Source organism: Falco rusticolus, chromosome 5, assembly GCF_015220075.1.
Source record: "Falco rusticolus isolate bFalRus1 chromosome 5, bFalRus1.pri, whole genome shotgun sequence".
Classification (NCBI taxonomy): domain Eukaryota; kingdom Metazoa; phylum Chordata; class Aves; order Falconiformes; family Falconidae; genus Falco; species Falco rusticolus.
In genome coordinates, this window is record NC_051191.1 from 44,707,418 (window position 1) to 44,720,297 (window position 12,880).

The 12,880-nt window shown below is 45.1% G+C and overlaps 1 protein-coding gene across 1 annotated transcript in view; it reads right to left on the minus strand.

Moving 5' to 3' along the window:
- Window positions 1-11,149, minus strand: part of UTP20 (UTP20 small subunit processome component) — a 64,963-nt gene extending 53,814 nt beyond the window's left edge. The window contains exons 1-12 of the mRNA XM_037387404.1: window positions 11,002-11,149; window positions 10,256-10,336; window positions 9,388-9,454; window positions 9,059-9,191; window positions 8,385-8,573; window positions 6,822-6,903; window positions 5,590-5,727; window positions 5,038-5,193; window positions 3,230-3,376; window positions 2,580-2,714; window positions 1,064-1,141; window positions 215-393 (exon numbers count right to left, since the gene is read on the minus strand). Of these exons, the coding sequence (XP_037243301.1) occupies window positions 215-393; window positions 1,064-1,141; window positions 2,580-2,714; window positions 3,230-3,376; window positions 5,038-5,193; window positions 5,590-5,727; window positions 6,822-6,903; window positions 8,385-8,573; window positions 9,059-9,191; window positions 9,388-9,454; window positions 10,256-10,336; window positions 11,002-11,046 (1,430 nt within the window). The 5' untranslated portion in view covers window positions 11,047-11,149. The remainder of the gene's footprint in view (window positions 1-214; window positions 394-1,063; window positions 1,142-2,579; window positions 2,715-3,229; window positions 3,377-5,037; window positions 5,194-5,589; window positions 5,728-6,821; window positions 6,904-8,384; window positions 8,574-9,058; window positions 9,192-9,387; window positions 9,455-10,255; window positions 10,337-11,001) is intronic.
- Between the last annotated feature and the right edge of the window lie 1,731 nt (window positions 11,150-12,880).

Genomic DNA, 12,880 nt, shown 5'->3' on the forward strand with positions numbered 1-12,880 from the left:
GATAGCCTTTCCAGAGCAGTATCTCTTCTCAAATAATCTCAGAAAGAAAAACGGGATCCTACCGTATTCACTTGGTTTGCAAATCTGCCAGTAACGTTGCCATTTACACAACTCCAGCAAATACTGGGGGGCAACTTTTATGTAGTTCTTCACTGCCTTCAAGCCTGCAGCCATGCGGACATATCTAGTGTTTGCTAAACTTGAGAAGTCTCACCTGACTGATGATTCAGTGAAAACGAGAGGGTACTTTTCAAATGCCATTGAACCAACGGTAGGAGGCTCTGCTTTCACCAGAATGAGTTTAGCCAGAATTGCCATTGCCTCATCCTTTGCAAGGGTATCTGTGCCAGAGAAGCAACGCTCAATGTACTCTAGAAAGCATGGAAGAAAATGCTGAAGGGACAAAGGGGAAAAAAAAAAAAAAAAAGTCAAGGATTGGCAAGCCTCTTTAATCATGATCAAATCCACAAAAAACACAAGACACTAGCCACAGAGGAATCCAAACACAAATGAGCCAGCAAAGCACCAAACTTATCAGTCCTGGTGCCCCAAGATACCAGCACACAGACATCCTCTTACCCCAGCAGGGATGGAGATTTGATGCAGAAACTCAGTTTGCCCTAAGTTTAGTCTCATCAGGACATTCCAGATCCCCCAACTTCACTTTCACCTCCTACTCATTTTAACTAATTTGATTCCTCCCAGATCACCAGTTCCAGGCCTGACCTGTCAGACATCCCTTATTCTTCATTTCCACTTACCTTCTCCAGAACTCCTTCTCTTCATCCCATCCACAAGCCCACCCCTTTAGCTCCCAACAAACAAGCTTCTTTTTGTGAGCGCTGATACCTGTCACCTTCTCTAACCCTGAGCACCGTTACCAAAATTCAACACAGTGGCATAAGTAACCTCTTTCATTCTTACCAGACCACACCAGAAGTATAAATACACAGCATGTCAATACACAAAAATGCTTCAGCATACAAAGCAGGTAAATGTACTATGGATTTCCCAGTTGTTCCCTTTGGCAAGAAAAACAAAATGCACAAAAGCTTCCACCTACCCTCTCAAATTGCTTCATTGTGAACATTGCTTCGGAGAAGTCCAAAAGAAAGTGCCATTCAAATCTACTTGCAAATACCTGTAAGACGTAAATGAAAGGTCGACAGGAACACAATAACAAGATACATTTCATAGTCGGCTCTCCACTACCCACGGGACATTTTTCTGGTTTATGGATCAACCATGCTTTGAACCTGAGACATCCAGCCTGATTCTCCATTCATGGCTAGCAGGCTTGTTAGTTCAGGCACACACAGCAATAGTTTCCAGTGACAGTTCAGGTAGAGAAGACCACAGTCCTTTTTAACAGACCCTGCTGACACGACTCTTAACAAATCCTCCAGGATCCAAGCTGGCTCTGTGCAAAGCCAGCTTAGGTATCTCTTTAGTGTGATGTGGAAAATGTAAGCTGAAAGTTCTAGGACCGCAGCATAGACACACCAACTGTGAGGAAAAAAATTAGGCCCAAAAGACCTTTCAACTCCCCATTTTTTCTGCATAGCAGGATGTAGAAAGTTTACCACCTCATGGGCAGAGCCAACCTCTGTGCTTCTGAAGGACCCAAGAAAGGAATGGTCCTTTGAGATACCCAGAATCAGTGCTCCTCAATGCTGAGATGTGCCACATAGAAATACGCACCCAGACCTTTCTTTCCCAGACCCTTCAGAAGACAAGAACAGCTTTAAGCCTCCTCCAGTTTAACAGAAGCCCATACAAACATCCTCAGATGTTTGAAGGACCATGTTTCCTGAGTGAAACTGGACTCGTGCCACCGGCAGACCCAATATTACTTCAACATAAGCCAACACTGAAGACCAGATGAAATTTCATCTTTTTTAAACAATTGCAACAGCCTTGTTTTCCCATTATAAATCACGACACCTTCCCTTGCAAGTATTTTTTATACACACAGTACAACTATACAGTATATATATAACAACAGTCCACACTGTAAATTGCAAAATTATAATGTACTGTAACAGAAAATTAAAGACTCAGACTGCATAGTAGCATCTCCTATTAATCTTTGCAACACTGCGTGCAGCTAATCTTGTCAAAGCTTCAGAAGCAGTGGTAGTACTGAAACGTGTCTGTCCTTCTACTTTCTACATCAGACTGTGCTTGCCTGAACCTTGTTCACAAGGCTAAGCCATGCTCACTAAAATGTACTTTTTTCACTAAGTCCAATTCACTGACCTGCTTTATAATCTACGGCAGAACATGTCCCTTGTCTGTTATCCCTCCTTTCTCTACAGAGACTGCAAGTATTTGAATCAGAGCCTGGTTTTCACTGCAAAGGTGTCTGCCAGTTGCATTGCTACACTGACAGTCTGTGTAAGACTGTCAAGGAGCCCCAAGACCTCAGCAGGCATTTAAGGCATTGGTCAGTTTCTCCCTTATCTGTGCAAGAAGGCTAAAGGGAACCTTGTAGTATATTTCCTAGCCTCAAGTGGAATGCCCTGAAATCAGCCTGCTCTAGGGAACTTGAACTCTGGGATTTCAGCTGTCCTTGTTACCTTCTCAACAGCTTCCCTGGTCAAAGAATCAGGCAACAAAACATTCTCGGCCAGCAGGAATGCAGAAATGGTGTTCAGCAGGGTCTTGCAGCAAGATGATGAGAGATGTGGTGTTTGTAACATTTTTATTAAAATCTGAAAAGAAAGAGAGAAAACTGACATTAGTCTATGAAGATAGTGATTGTCTGGTCTGAATGACCTGGACAGTCCCTGGAGCAGGAGGGCATGGTGTTCTAAGCTTCAGCCCACAGAAATTAATCCTGACAGCCCTGTCAAAGTTTGAAGGCACTAAACCTATATTTGAACCCAACGGGGTCAGTCAAACGTATGTGAATCTGGTAGAATTGCTCTAACATTGACATGGGTGTCTCCATCTCCTCCACAATGGCAGGAACTGGTCTCTAGAAGCAGCAGCCTGCTTTCTCCCTTGCTCATTTAAAGGAGAACTACACCAGCATTACAGTACAGAAGTAAATTCTAATGGATCAGCAAGGTAGTCCTCCTCAAAACAAACATTTCTGTTCACTCAACTCAAATCCTGAGCCTAATGGCACATCAGAAATGTGTACGAGTGCTTCAGCTGACCACAAATCTTCCATATTTAATTGATACTTCTCTGGCACATCAGTCAAAGTGATGGTCTGACCTACCCGACAGACGTCTTCAGGCAGTGAAATTTTGGATCCATTTGCATGTTCCACTAGGATCAGATAAGCCTGCAGAATCCTTTCCACCTGCTCTGAAGCCAGACAGCAGTTGGCCTTAGTTATTTTCCTCTGCAAGTCTAACAGTGACTGCTGTTTAAACAAAAAAGGAAAGCAAACTGTTTCAGAGAAATGATCAGATGCTGTTTCACTTACTGCTATTTGAAAGGCATTCTAACGAATCAACACCTCGTGTTTCCAACGGACTATTGTTGACTCTCTTGTTCATGTTCAACAAACCAAACGTTGCAGAGACACTATGTGATTCCCATTATGTAAACACATACATCCCAGATTCCTTGGACAGAGACACAAATACCTCCTAAGATGAGTGTCTCCTGAAAGGCCAACTCATGACATACAAAATAGGAAAGAGGAAGAAAGAGAAATACTTGGGCCCAGACCCACAATGTTATGGAAGTGCCCAGCTTTCACTGGAATTATCAGAACTTAGGTACTTTTACACTTCAGGCATCATTATGCTTATGGGAATGCTGAGAGATCACTTGTATCATCTACATTATACAGACCATGGAGCTGCTCTGGATCACTCCCATTAGTGTCCCTTTCTGTCCAGGGGATATAAGCACCCATCCTTGATCCTAAAAATTGAACCCAATTTAGAGAGCTACCATAGACTACATGAATATTTCCCTCTGAGCAAGAAATCCCCATGCAGCCCCTGGTTCCCAGGGTGAAAAAAACCAAGACTCATTAAAAGTAAAGGGAATTATGCCACCAGTTTGCAAGATTTCATCACAACTGCAGATGCTGAGTGTCTCAGATCCCAGAGATACAAAACATCCAGTGGCAAACAATTCTGTAGCTAGTGACAGGCAGTAACTGCTATCATACTGGGTGAGGCAGGAGGAACAGGATGGAATTTTCTGGGAAACTATGGACAGTCACAGGGAAGAACTCCAAGAAGGAATAAATAGGACTATTAATGCATGCTGTAAGGACTACCCTGAAGTTCACATGTACCGTTTCCTCCAGTTTCCCATTTCACCCCTCTGAGGAGCACAACTAACACAGACGGCGTTGTCAGTTCCAAAAGGCTTCAATGCCCCTTCACAAATCCCAATAGCTAGTTAGAAAACATCTAAATGTTGGTCAGTTAAGTAAAAAACATTTGCTAGGCCCTTGCTCATTATTCTACATCACTCTGACCCAACAGAGCACAGCCCATGGCACTCAGCTATGCGCCTTCAAACCTCAGAGCCTAACCTCCAAGCAGCAACATAGGAACACCCAAACCGAAAACACTTTGTGATTTTCAGTACTTGGGCTCTGAGGCTTAAACTTGGCTCTTCAGGTTAAGCCCAGGTCTTTGCTGTAGAGAGCGCTGCAGGGAAAAAGCTTCCCTTTACCGTCACAAAGTAGTTCTGGAATGACCAATATACCTAGTTCAGCAATACAATACAAGCCCTAGCCTTCCCACCCCTGCAATGGGTCCATGATGTCTGCACAGGCAGATCCTACAAACCCTCCTTGCCCAGTCATGGGACTGAAGCTCCAAGTCTCGCACACAGCAATTTGTTTCTCACTCACAGCACATTCACCAGAGTCACTGAACTTACAACAGCAGTTTGGGATTTGTCCCATGCACATGACACTGAGCAGAAAAAAAAAAAGCAGAAAAAAACCCCAGTTCTGATCCAGTAAAACACAAATCCTTTTCTTGGTAAGAGCACAGGGTTTTTTCAGTCTCTCATGAGTAAAAATAAATAAATAAATAATCAAAATCAATGTACCTCCAAGCACTTGAAGACAATGCCAAAATGCTCCTTATGGATATGCACTACAGCTGATCTGATCATCCGCTCAAAGGCTTCTCCTACAGTTATCCATGGTAGTTCCACTTCTTCTTCAGTAACAGGCCCCAGCTTTAACAGAATTAACTTCATAGCCTGCACAGGAAAAGGGCACATCATGTCCTTATACTTTGAAAATACATCTAGCAATTCTAAAGTTAGTGCAATATACTGCTAACATATCCCAGTGATACTCTTTCTAGAATGACTGCAGGGAAGAAACCAACACTATCACTTAAAATCTGAAATACCAGCAAGCAGTACTATTTTAATATACAGGAATACTAATTATATAGGAATTACTAAAAACAACCTTCCTATCTCAAAGAATATTCTTACAAGGAGGCTTTCAGATCCTATTAAGTAACTAACAGCATACTTATCACTAAGTAACCACTGAAGTGAACAAGAAAACACTCAGTGGCTTCACTGAGCACTGCCTACGGCTCCTTTACAGTAACATGTAAACCAGCAATCTTTTCTTGTCATTACCGTCTCTGCACAAGAATGGAACATGTTTCGAACACCCTTGCACATCTCAAAAAGTAGCTGTCCTACACCTTCCACCTTCTCGGGGTGCTCCCCCAAGTCACTGAGCATTAAATTGAAGACAGCATTTTTGTCAGAAACCTACAAAACATAAGGAGAAAAAAAAAGTTATCTTCTATTCAGAGCTGCCATATGGATAGAGGCAATTAACTAACTCCACAGCACCACATTACTCTCCTAGTCCTGCCTTCTCATAACAGTTCAAACTCCTTATTTCTGCAACCACACAAGGAAACTGAAAGGAGAAAAATGGTCAGCTATTCAGTCACAAGAGCCCTCCAGGCCCCAAGATGTACACGGGTCTACTGAGATCAGTGCAGGTGAAATGTGTTTTTGATTATTCTTAGGATTTTAAACATATGCATAAATACACCATTAAACTGGTCCCAGCTGAAACACAAAGATCACTGCACTGGTGTGGAAAGCGACGTGTCTCAGCTGAACACAGAATCCAGTCATCCAAAACCATAACCACACTTGGGAATACTGCAAGGACGTCTGGCCCAAGATTTTAAAGCCCTCCATTTCTGAGCATTTGACTGGAAGTTCAGCAATTTCTGAAAACAATCAAACAAATGTGCTTTATTATGGTCTCTTAACTTAGGACAAAGATGAGGATACTCAAATTTGCTAGCCAGTCCCAGAAATACTGGCTTTTGTATATTCTGACTAAATAAAAGCCAACAACTACCACTCCCTTTCTTTACTCCATTGAAGGCTGCTGTCTGATCTTGATTGATCTGCCTGGGAAAATTATATACTGCGATTTTCAGAAGTGCAAAAAGGTTGTCACATGAATTTCAGCTCTACAAAGGCCTTAAAGCATTAGTGAAAAAGCAGTGAGTAAATCTGCATTTACAAATTAACCCCTCCCTTTTTCAAGATTATGTTATCACTTTAGTCATTTTAGATAAACAAACCACAGATGTTTGGTTTAACTGCTCTTAAAACACAGAGCGCCAAGGCCTCTATTTGCCACTGCTGATATGAAGCGCATGACATTCTAAACAAAACACTCAATAAAAATGACAATTTGGAACATGACGAATGTCAGTTCAGGCCTTGTTAATCCTTCTCTGGAGGAAACCTAGTATTACACATTGAATCCAAGAGCAACCACAAAATGGAGACAGTGATATTAGAAGAGATACCAGGAGATAGTTTAAACACCTCACCTTTCTCAATAGAAAGACAAAACTTTCTGCAGCGAAGTTTCTGATGTGAAGTTTGTGGTGAGCCAGCAGGGTGCTGTACAGGCTACAAAGACACAAAATAATCCACTGTCTTAATGGCAATGCAAGAATTACCACCAATTGGTTTTAAAACCTATGTTTGCAGTTTACGTTGCCACTTTTTACAAACACTAAGAATCTGTCCTCCTAGAGAGGGAAAATACCTCCCTCAACTAAATTCTGTCCCACTCTCCCTGGATAAAGAACAGTTTTGCAAAGAAGGTCATATGACAACGCCAGGCAAATTAAACTGAATACAGAAGTATGTCTAAAATCCCTGGATCCACACAGATTCAACTGCAGCATCAAGATTTTCAACATACATACTCAGCAGCTGGTGACACTAGACTCTGATAAGCCAGATTTGTATTTCAGTTGAGCTAACAAACTCTCCTGTGCTCTTAAAAGTTTCTAAAGATACAATGTATAGGGGTGATAAATATTTGCAGTTTGCTGGTAAGTACCAGTAACAGTTGCAGGTGGCTCACCACATGTTAAGTGCAGAGCGAGTGGTGTCTCAGATTCACAGCCAAGCAGATGCTTTTTCAACATGCTTGACAGCTTTTGCTCGGTTAGGGAGGAAACCTGTAACCTCTCTTTTGCTTCACCTGTTCCAAATTGAAATGAGGAGGAAGCAACATGGACCACTAGCTATGACAAAATGAAAAGCCCTGCTACCACAGTAATGTAAGATTGAACAAGCAGTCATAACTGTGTCAGGCCACAGGAACATCCAGCCCAGTATTCAATCTACAGCAGCAGCCAGAAGTGGATGTTTGAGAAAGCACACACAAAATCAGTCTTCTGTCACCTGCAGCTCAGGCACTCCCCAAGCCATAAGTGGCTCCTATGCATTTGGAAACTCCCTCCAACTTGGCCAGTTTCCCTTCAAACCTATGCCAAACTTCCACACTCACAGCATCCTGCTGCAAGAAGTTTCAAAGCATACAAAACTGCGCATACTCCATCTGCTCTCTCACTAAACAGACAGGAAAAAGGGGAAAAAATAAAGGGGAAAATGATGGGAAAGGAACAACTAAAGACTCCAAGGAATCCATTCAATGTCATAAGCCTGGATGTCTGCAACATGAGAATGACAGAAACTATACAGCTATGACTGAGGTACTTGACAGACACTTAAGAGATCTATGTTGAACTTAGACTTGGTCACAGGCTTCCAAGACGACTCTGACAATCCAGTGTCTTTCTGAGCTTTGCTTAGCCAGCTGAGGAGGATGCCTCCTCTCCTATCCCCCCGGCAGAAAGGGGACCAAAGGCCCAAATCTGCAAGCCCAACCCACATGCCTCCTCCAACACAGAAGCCCATGAAAATCAGCAGGCTCTCAAAGGAGCTGTGTATGATAAAAAGGCTCCGAGTCTCTCAGAAAGCTGCAAAAGCATGCTAACAAGTATATTTAAGCATTAAGCCATGTATTTGTGTGGTGTTTACATTTCTATAGCATGTAATAACTGCTGATCAAGACAGACATTAAGTACAGTTTTTACCTGTATATATTGTGTATGTCCTTCACCATCAATCTCCACAAATATTTGTAGAGATAGGAAAGAGAGGTAAAAGCCCATTCCAGCAGCTCTGTGTCCTGTGTATCCAGTAACTTGATAATGGCCAAGAAAAAGTCATGAAAGTGAGGATAGAAATCAGTCTGAAGATCTCGAGCCAGCTGCACCACTAGGCTGCGTTTCAGAAAATACACCAGTATTAGTGCATTTCAAAAACAAACCAATAAAAATGTAGTCAAACATTGCATAACCCAGCACAGTCTCTTTGGAAAGAAAGAGCATCACCTTTACTTCTCACTTTTATTTAAATATCATCTATTAAGCAGCTGTGGATGGCAAGAATCTTAAGATTAAAAAAAAAAATAACGCAGACCACAGTAAACAAGATGAAATAAATGACTAACATCCAACAAAGCACATCAATATTCTGTCTGACACTCAGTAAGCACTTGGGCTAATTTGCTTGCCTTGTCATAGGTGTTTTGGGTTTTTGTTAAGACTTAGAACATAAAGCTCTATCAGGGAAACATGACCACTTTGGGCATCTCGTTGCTATATTTTCCTCAGCTGCGATAAAGAAAAAGAACACTCACAGTGGACTCATGCTTACTTCTAATACCGTCAAGGTTTCTGACTACATTTTGTCACCTTATACTTACTCTAACAGGGGTTGGTAGGCAAGACTGCCTTCGACTTGCAAATGTGTCTTCAGGCTCTGCACTATGTCACTCTGGTAATAAACCAGCTGGTTGAAGGACTGGCATTTGTTGGCCACTTCATTGTAGAACTGCACTGTTCAAAGCACAAAAGAGAAACCCTGAATGCTAGTCCAGTTCCTGGTAAACATGTAGAATGTTAAAGAACAGCAGCTCTCCAGAGCCCAGTCTAAAACCCAGTCAACAGAAAATCTTGCATTGGGCTCTGGATGCAGAAGAAACATATTTTAACAGTTTAAGGAAAGCAGGAAACATGAATAAATATGACATACCAAAATGCTGAGTGAGGTTCAGTTCCCTCCATTTCCGTAGTCCTTCAAAAAAGTACGTTTCAACTTCCTGTCAAAATAAAGATACAATAATAGCTGCCAACTCTAATGAACATAGCCTGCAAAGATGAGCAGTTCAAATGATGAAAACTATCAATTGCCTTAAGTATTTTAAGAATATTTCACAGAATCTTGATGACTTCATTTCAAAAGGTGCTATGGAATCTCCCCCAAAATAAGATTTTTTTTTCTATATTCAAAACACATTTGAAAATATTTTCTGGTGACAGACCTTGTTTACATAATTGCTTTTTGTATCTCTGTTGACTGGCCTTGATAATCTAAGATGCTGAGCCATACCCCACCCAGCACAAATGCATTGGGATTTCTTTGGCATCCTCACAGCTACTGAGTGGGAAGTTCAGAAGAACAATCCAGCAGGTCAGGACTTAACAACCTGCAAAGCACTATAATGACAATGATGATCTCTAGGACACATATAAATGAACGCTCTTTACGATCTATAAAAACTCATGCTTTAGACACATGCTGTGGGTACTGCAACTACTCAGCACCTGCAGGTCTGAACCTCGGACCGCTGACTGCCACAGCTGCATCTCCCACAATGAGAAACACCCACCAGCCACATGAAAGCCATCAGGGTGGCACGGCCAAAGAGTCTCTATGGCAATACTGTGAAGCAGGTGAAGAAGTAAAGGGGAACAAAGCATGAAATGAAGCTCTAGGAAAGGCAATTCTTGCAGGAGCTTCTTTCCAGTTCTCTCCTAAATAAATTTCTTAAGTGAATCTTTCATGGAGTGTATTTACTTGTGATGTGCTTTCAGAAAATTACCGCAATTGCTGTTCTTACCTCAGCATAGCTTCCAGTTCTGTCAATCCGATGAATAATATCGATGTTAACATTGCTTAAGCGCTCCGAAAAGGTAAGAAACTGTAAAATGAAAGGACACAGATGTTTCTGGCTCAGTTCCGAGAATGGCCCTCCTAAGTCCCTCTCAACAGCATGCACACCGCAAACAGAAATGCCATGGCTAAAGGCGGGCTGCTAGATAGCACCCATCGACCTGTAAACAGCCCTACCAGAATTTTAAGGAAAAAAAAAAAAAAAAAGGCTTCAAACGCCCAGGAGCAGACCTGCCCCTCTCCCCAGGGCCCGCAGCTCACGTCTCTGCAACACGGTTAAAAAACGGCAGCGAAACGGGCCCGGCCTGCCCAGCGCTCGCCTTCCTTGAGACAACGCTTAGGTTAATGTCGCCACCGGGTACAATTTTTCATAAAGTTCTGTCAGTTTTCTACATGAGGGCTGCCGCGGCTCGGCTCGCGGAGGTGCCACCGAGTGCCGGGGGAAGGGGGAGAGGCCGCACGGCGGGGCGGGTGCCTCGGCCGCCACCCCCCGCGGCGCCGACGGGACCCGAGCGGCCCCGCCACAGCGCCCGCCTCACGGCTCCCCCCGGCCCTCACGGCGCCCCGCCCGCCCCGGCCCCCACGGCGACCCCCCCGCCCCGCCTCGGGAGCCGGCCGCTACCACTAACGACCTACAGACCCTTTCCCCGGCCACCAACCGCGGAGACCCGGCGCGGCCGGGCGGGTGCTCACCCGGTGCGTGTTTCCCGGCTTGTGGGCTGAGGACTTGCTCTTCATGGCGGCGCGGGCCCCGCTGGCGACGCGGCCCCGCACCGATGGCCACACGTGCGGCCCTACGCGCCGGGCGCCGCCATGCCGGCCGCGGGCTGCCGGGAGGAGGAGGCGGGCCCGCCGGCGGAAGGGGTGGGCGGTGCCTGCCCGGGCCGGGACCCGACGGCAGGACGCGGGGGAAGGGGCAGCTGTGCCTGCCCCAGCCTGCCTGGGCGATGAGCTGTTTCGTGAGGGCTCTGGGCAGAGCAGCCCGGCTCGGCCCTCCGCTCCGTGCTCTGGTGCAGCGCGGGGGGCACCGGCGCTGCCCGAGAAGAAACCGGTACCGGCGAGAAAAGGTTATGCTGGGGAGCGCAGCGCCCAGCGCAGCGCTGGCGGCTCGGCCCGAGGCTGCCCAGCTGGCACAGCCGTGATTTCAGTAAAGACTTTTGTCCGGACCTCAAAAAACCTCACCCCCGAAACCTCACCCCGGACAAAGCGTGTGCAGCTGAACCCTCGCACAGGAGCAAATGGCTGCGGGCTGACGGTCGGTCGGAGCTGCGCCCGCAGCAGCGCCGCGCCTGCCGCACCTTCCGCCTGCGGCTGCGGCTGCGAGGTGCGCCGGGGGCTGGGGGAAGCGCTGGTTCGGGCAGGGGCGGTGCGAGCGGCCCGGCAGCTGGCGGGCTGGCCAGCTTGTCCCTCCCTAGCCTGCTTGTGGCAGGCAGCTCAAGGCCGCTCTCAGAAGCTAGGCTGGCAGGTTATTTCGACAGCAAGACACGAGCTTGGCTTTGAGCACGTCTGAAGTTCACCATTAGGAGTGTGTAGGGACCCAAACTTTGAACAGACCCAACAGGTTAAACGCTGCCGGGTGCATCCAGAAAAGCTGCCCATGGGCGGGCAATAAACCATTAACACGATAGCCATCTGGACAGGGCAGTGTGCTCGCTCTGGCACCTGTGAAGTCAGAGAACTGCAGAGATAGCTGTTAGCTTTAAAGCTTGCTCTTCTGCTGCTGGAATAGAAAAGACTTCTGGCATTTGCATTAAGTGAGAAGAGAATGCCTAGTTTAGACACTTGTAGGCTTAAGTGTTTTCGAGCCCAAACATCTCCCTGAGGATGTGTGGCTAAAAGCATGTGGAGAGATCTAGGTCCACAAAGGAGCTTAGCTACCAATGTGGAACTGTTTAAGAGCACAAATACCCCTCCAGGCGTGGTTAGTAAATTCACCTATTGTGTATCCTACAAATGAACTTGTGAAAAACAGTCTGCAAGATCTTTTTTTCATTATGAATAGCATGTTGTATAGTTACTGAACTTATGGGATGCACGCGCTCCAAAATCACGCAAGGGAATGAGTAAAACCTAACATTCGTGGAAAGCAACAGGGAGAAGAACTCAGGTGTGCTCTGCCTGTTGCAGAAGAGGAGTCACCAACAAAAATAAAAGATGTTACAGGATTTTTTTAAAAAGTTATAAATGCTTATTTATGCTTGTAAACTGGCAGCTTCTCAGAAGATTGAGACAGGCTAGACCTGCAGATGCTGATGTTCATGACAACTTCTGCCTACATGACCTAGCGATGGACTGCATTTCAGCTAGCACTGCATACAGCACTTGGAGATACATCTGAGTGAGCCTCAGGGTAGTAACTCAGGTATTGATACCAGTATGGCCATGACAGTAGGTCTGGCGCTTCAGCTGGGAAGGTTCAGTGACCCAGAACGTCCCTTCCCCACTTCTATGTGTTTCAGCTATGTTAACAATTCACTTTCTACATATACTCCTCTCTGACTGCAATGCCTGAAGCCTCAGGCCTTATTCTTTTACTTTTCCAGGAAGAGATGTGCGCTCCCATTTCTGGGCA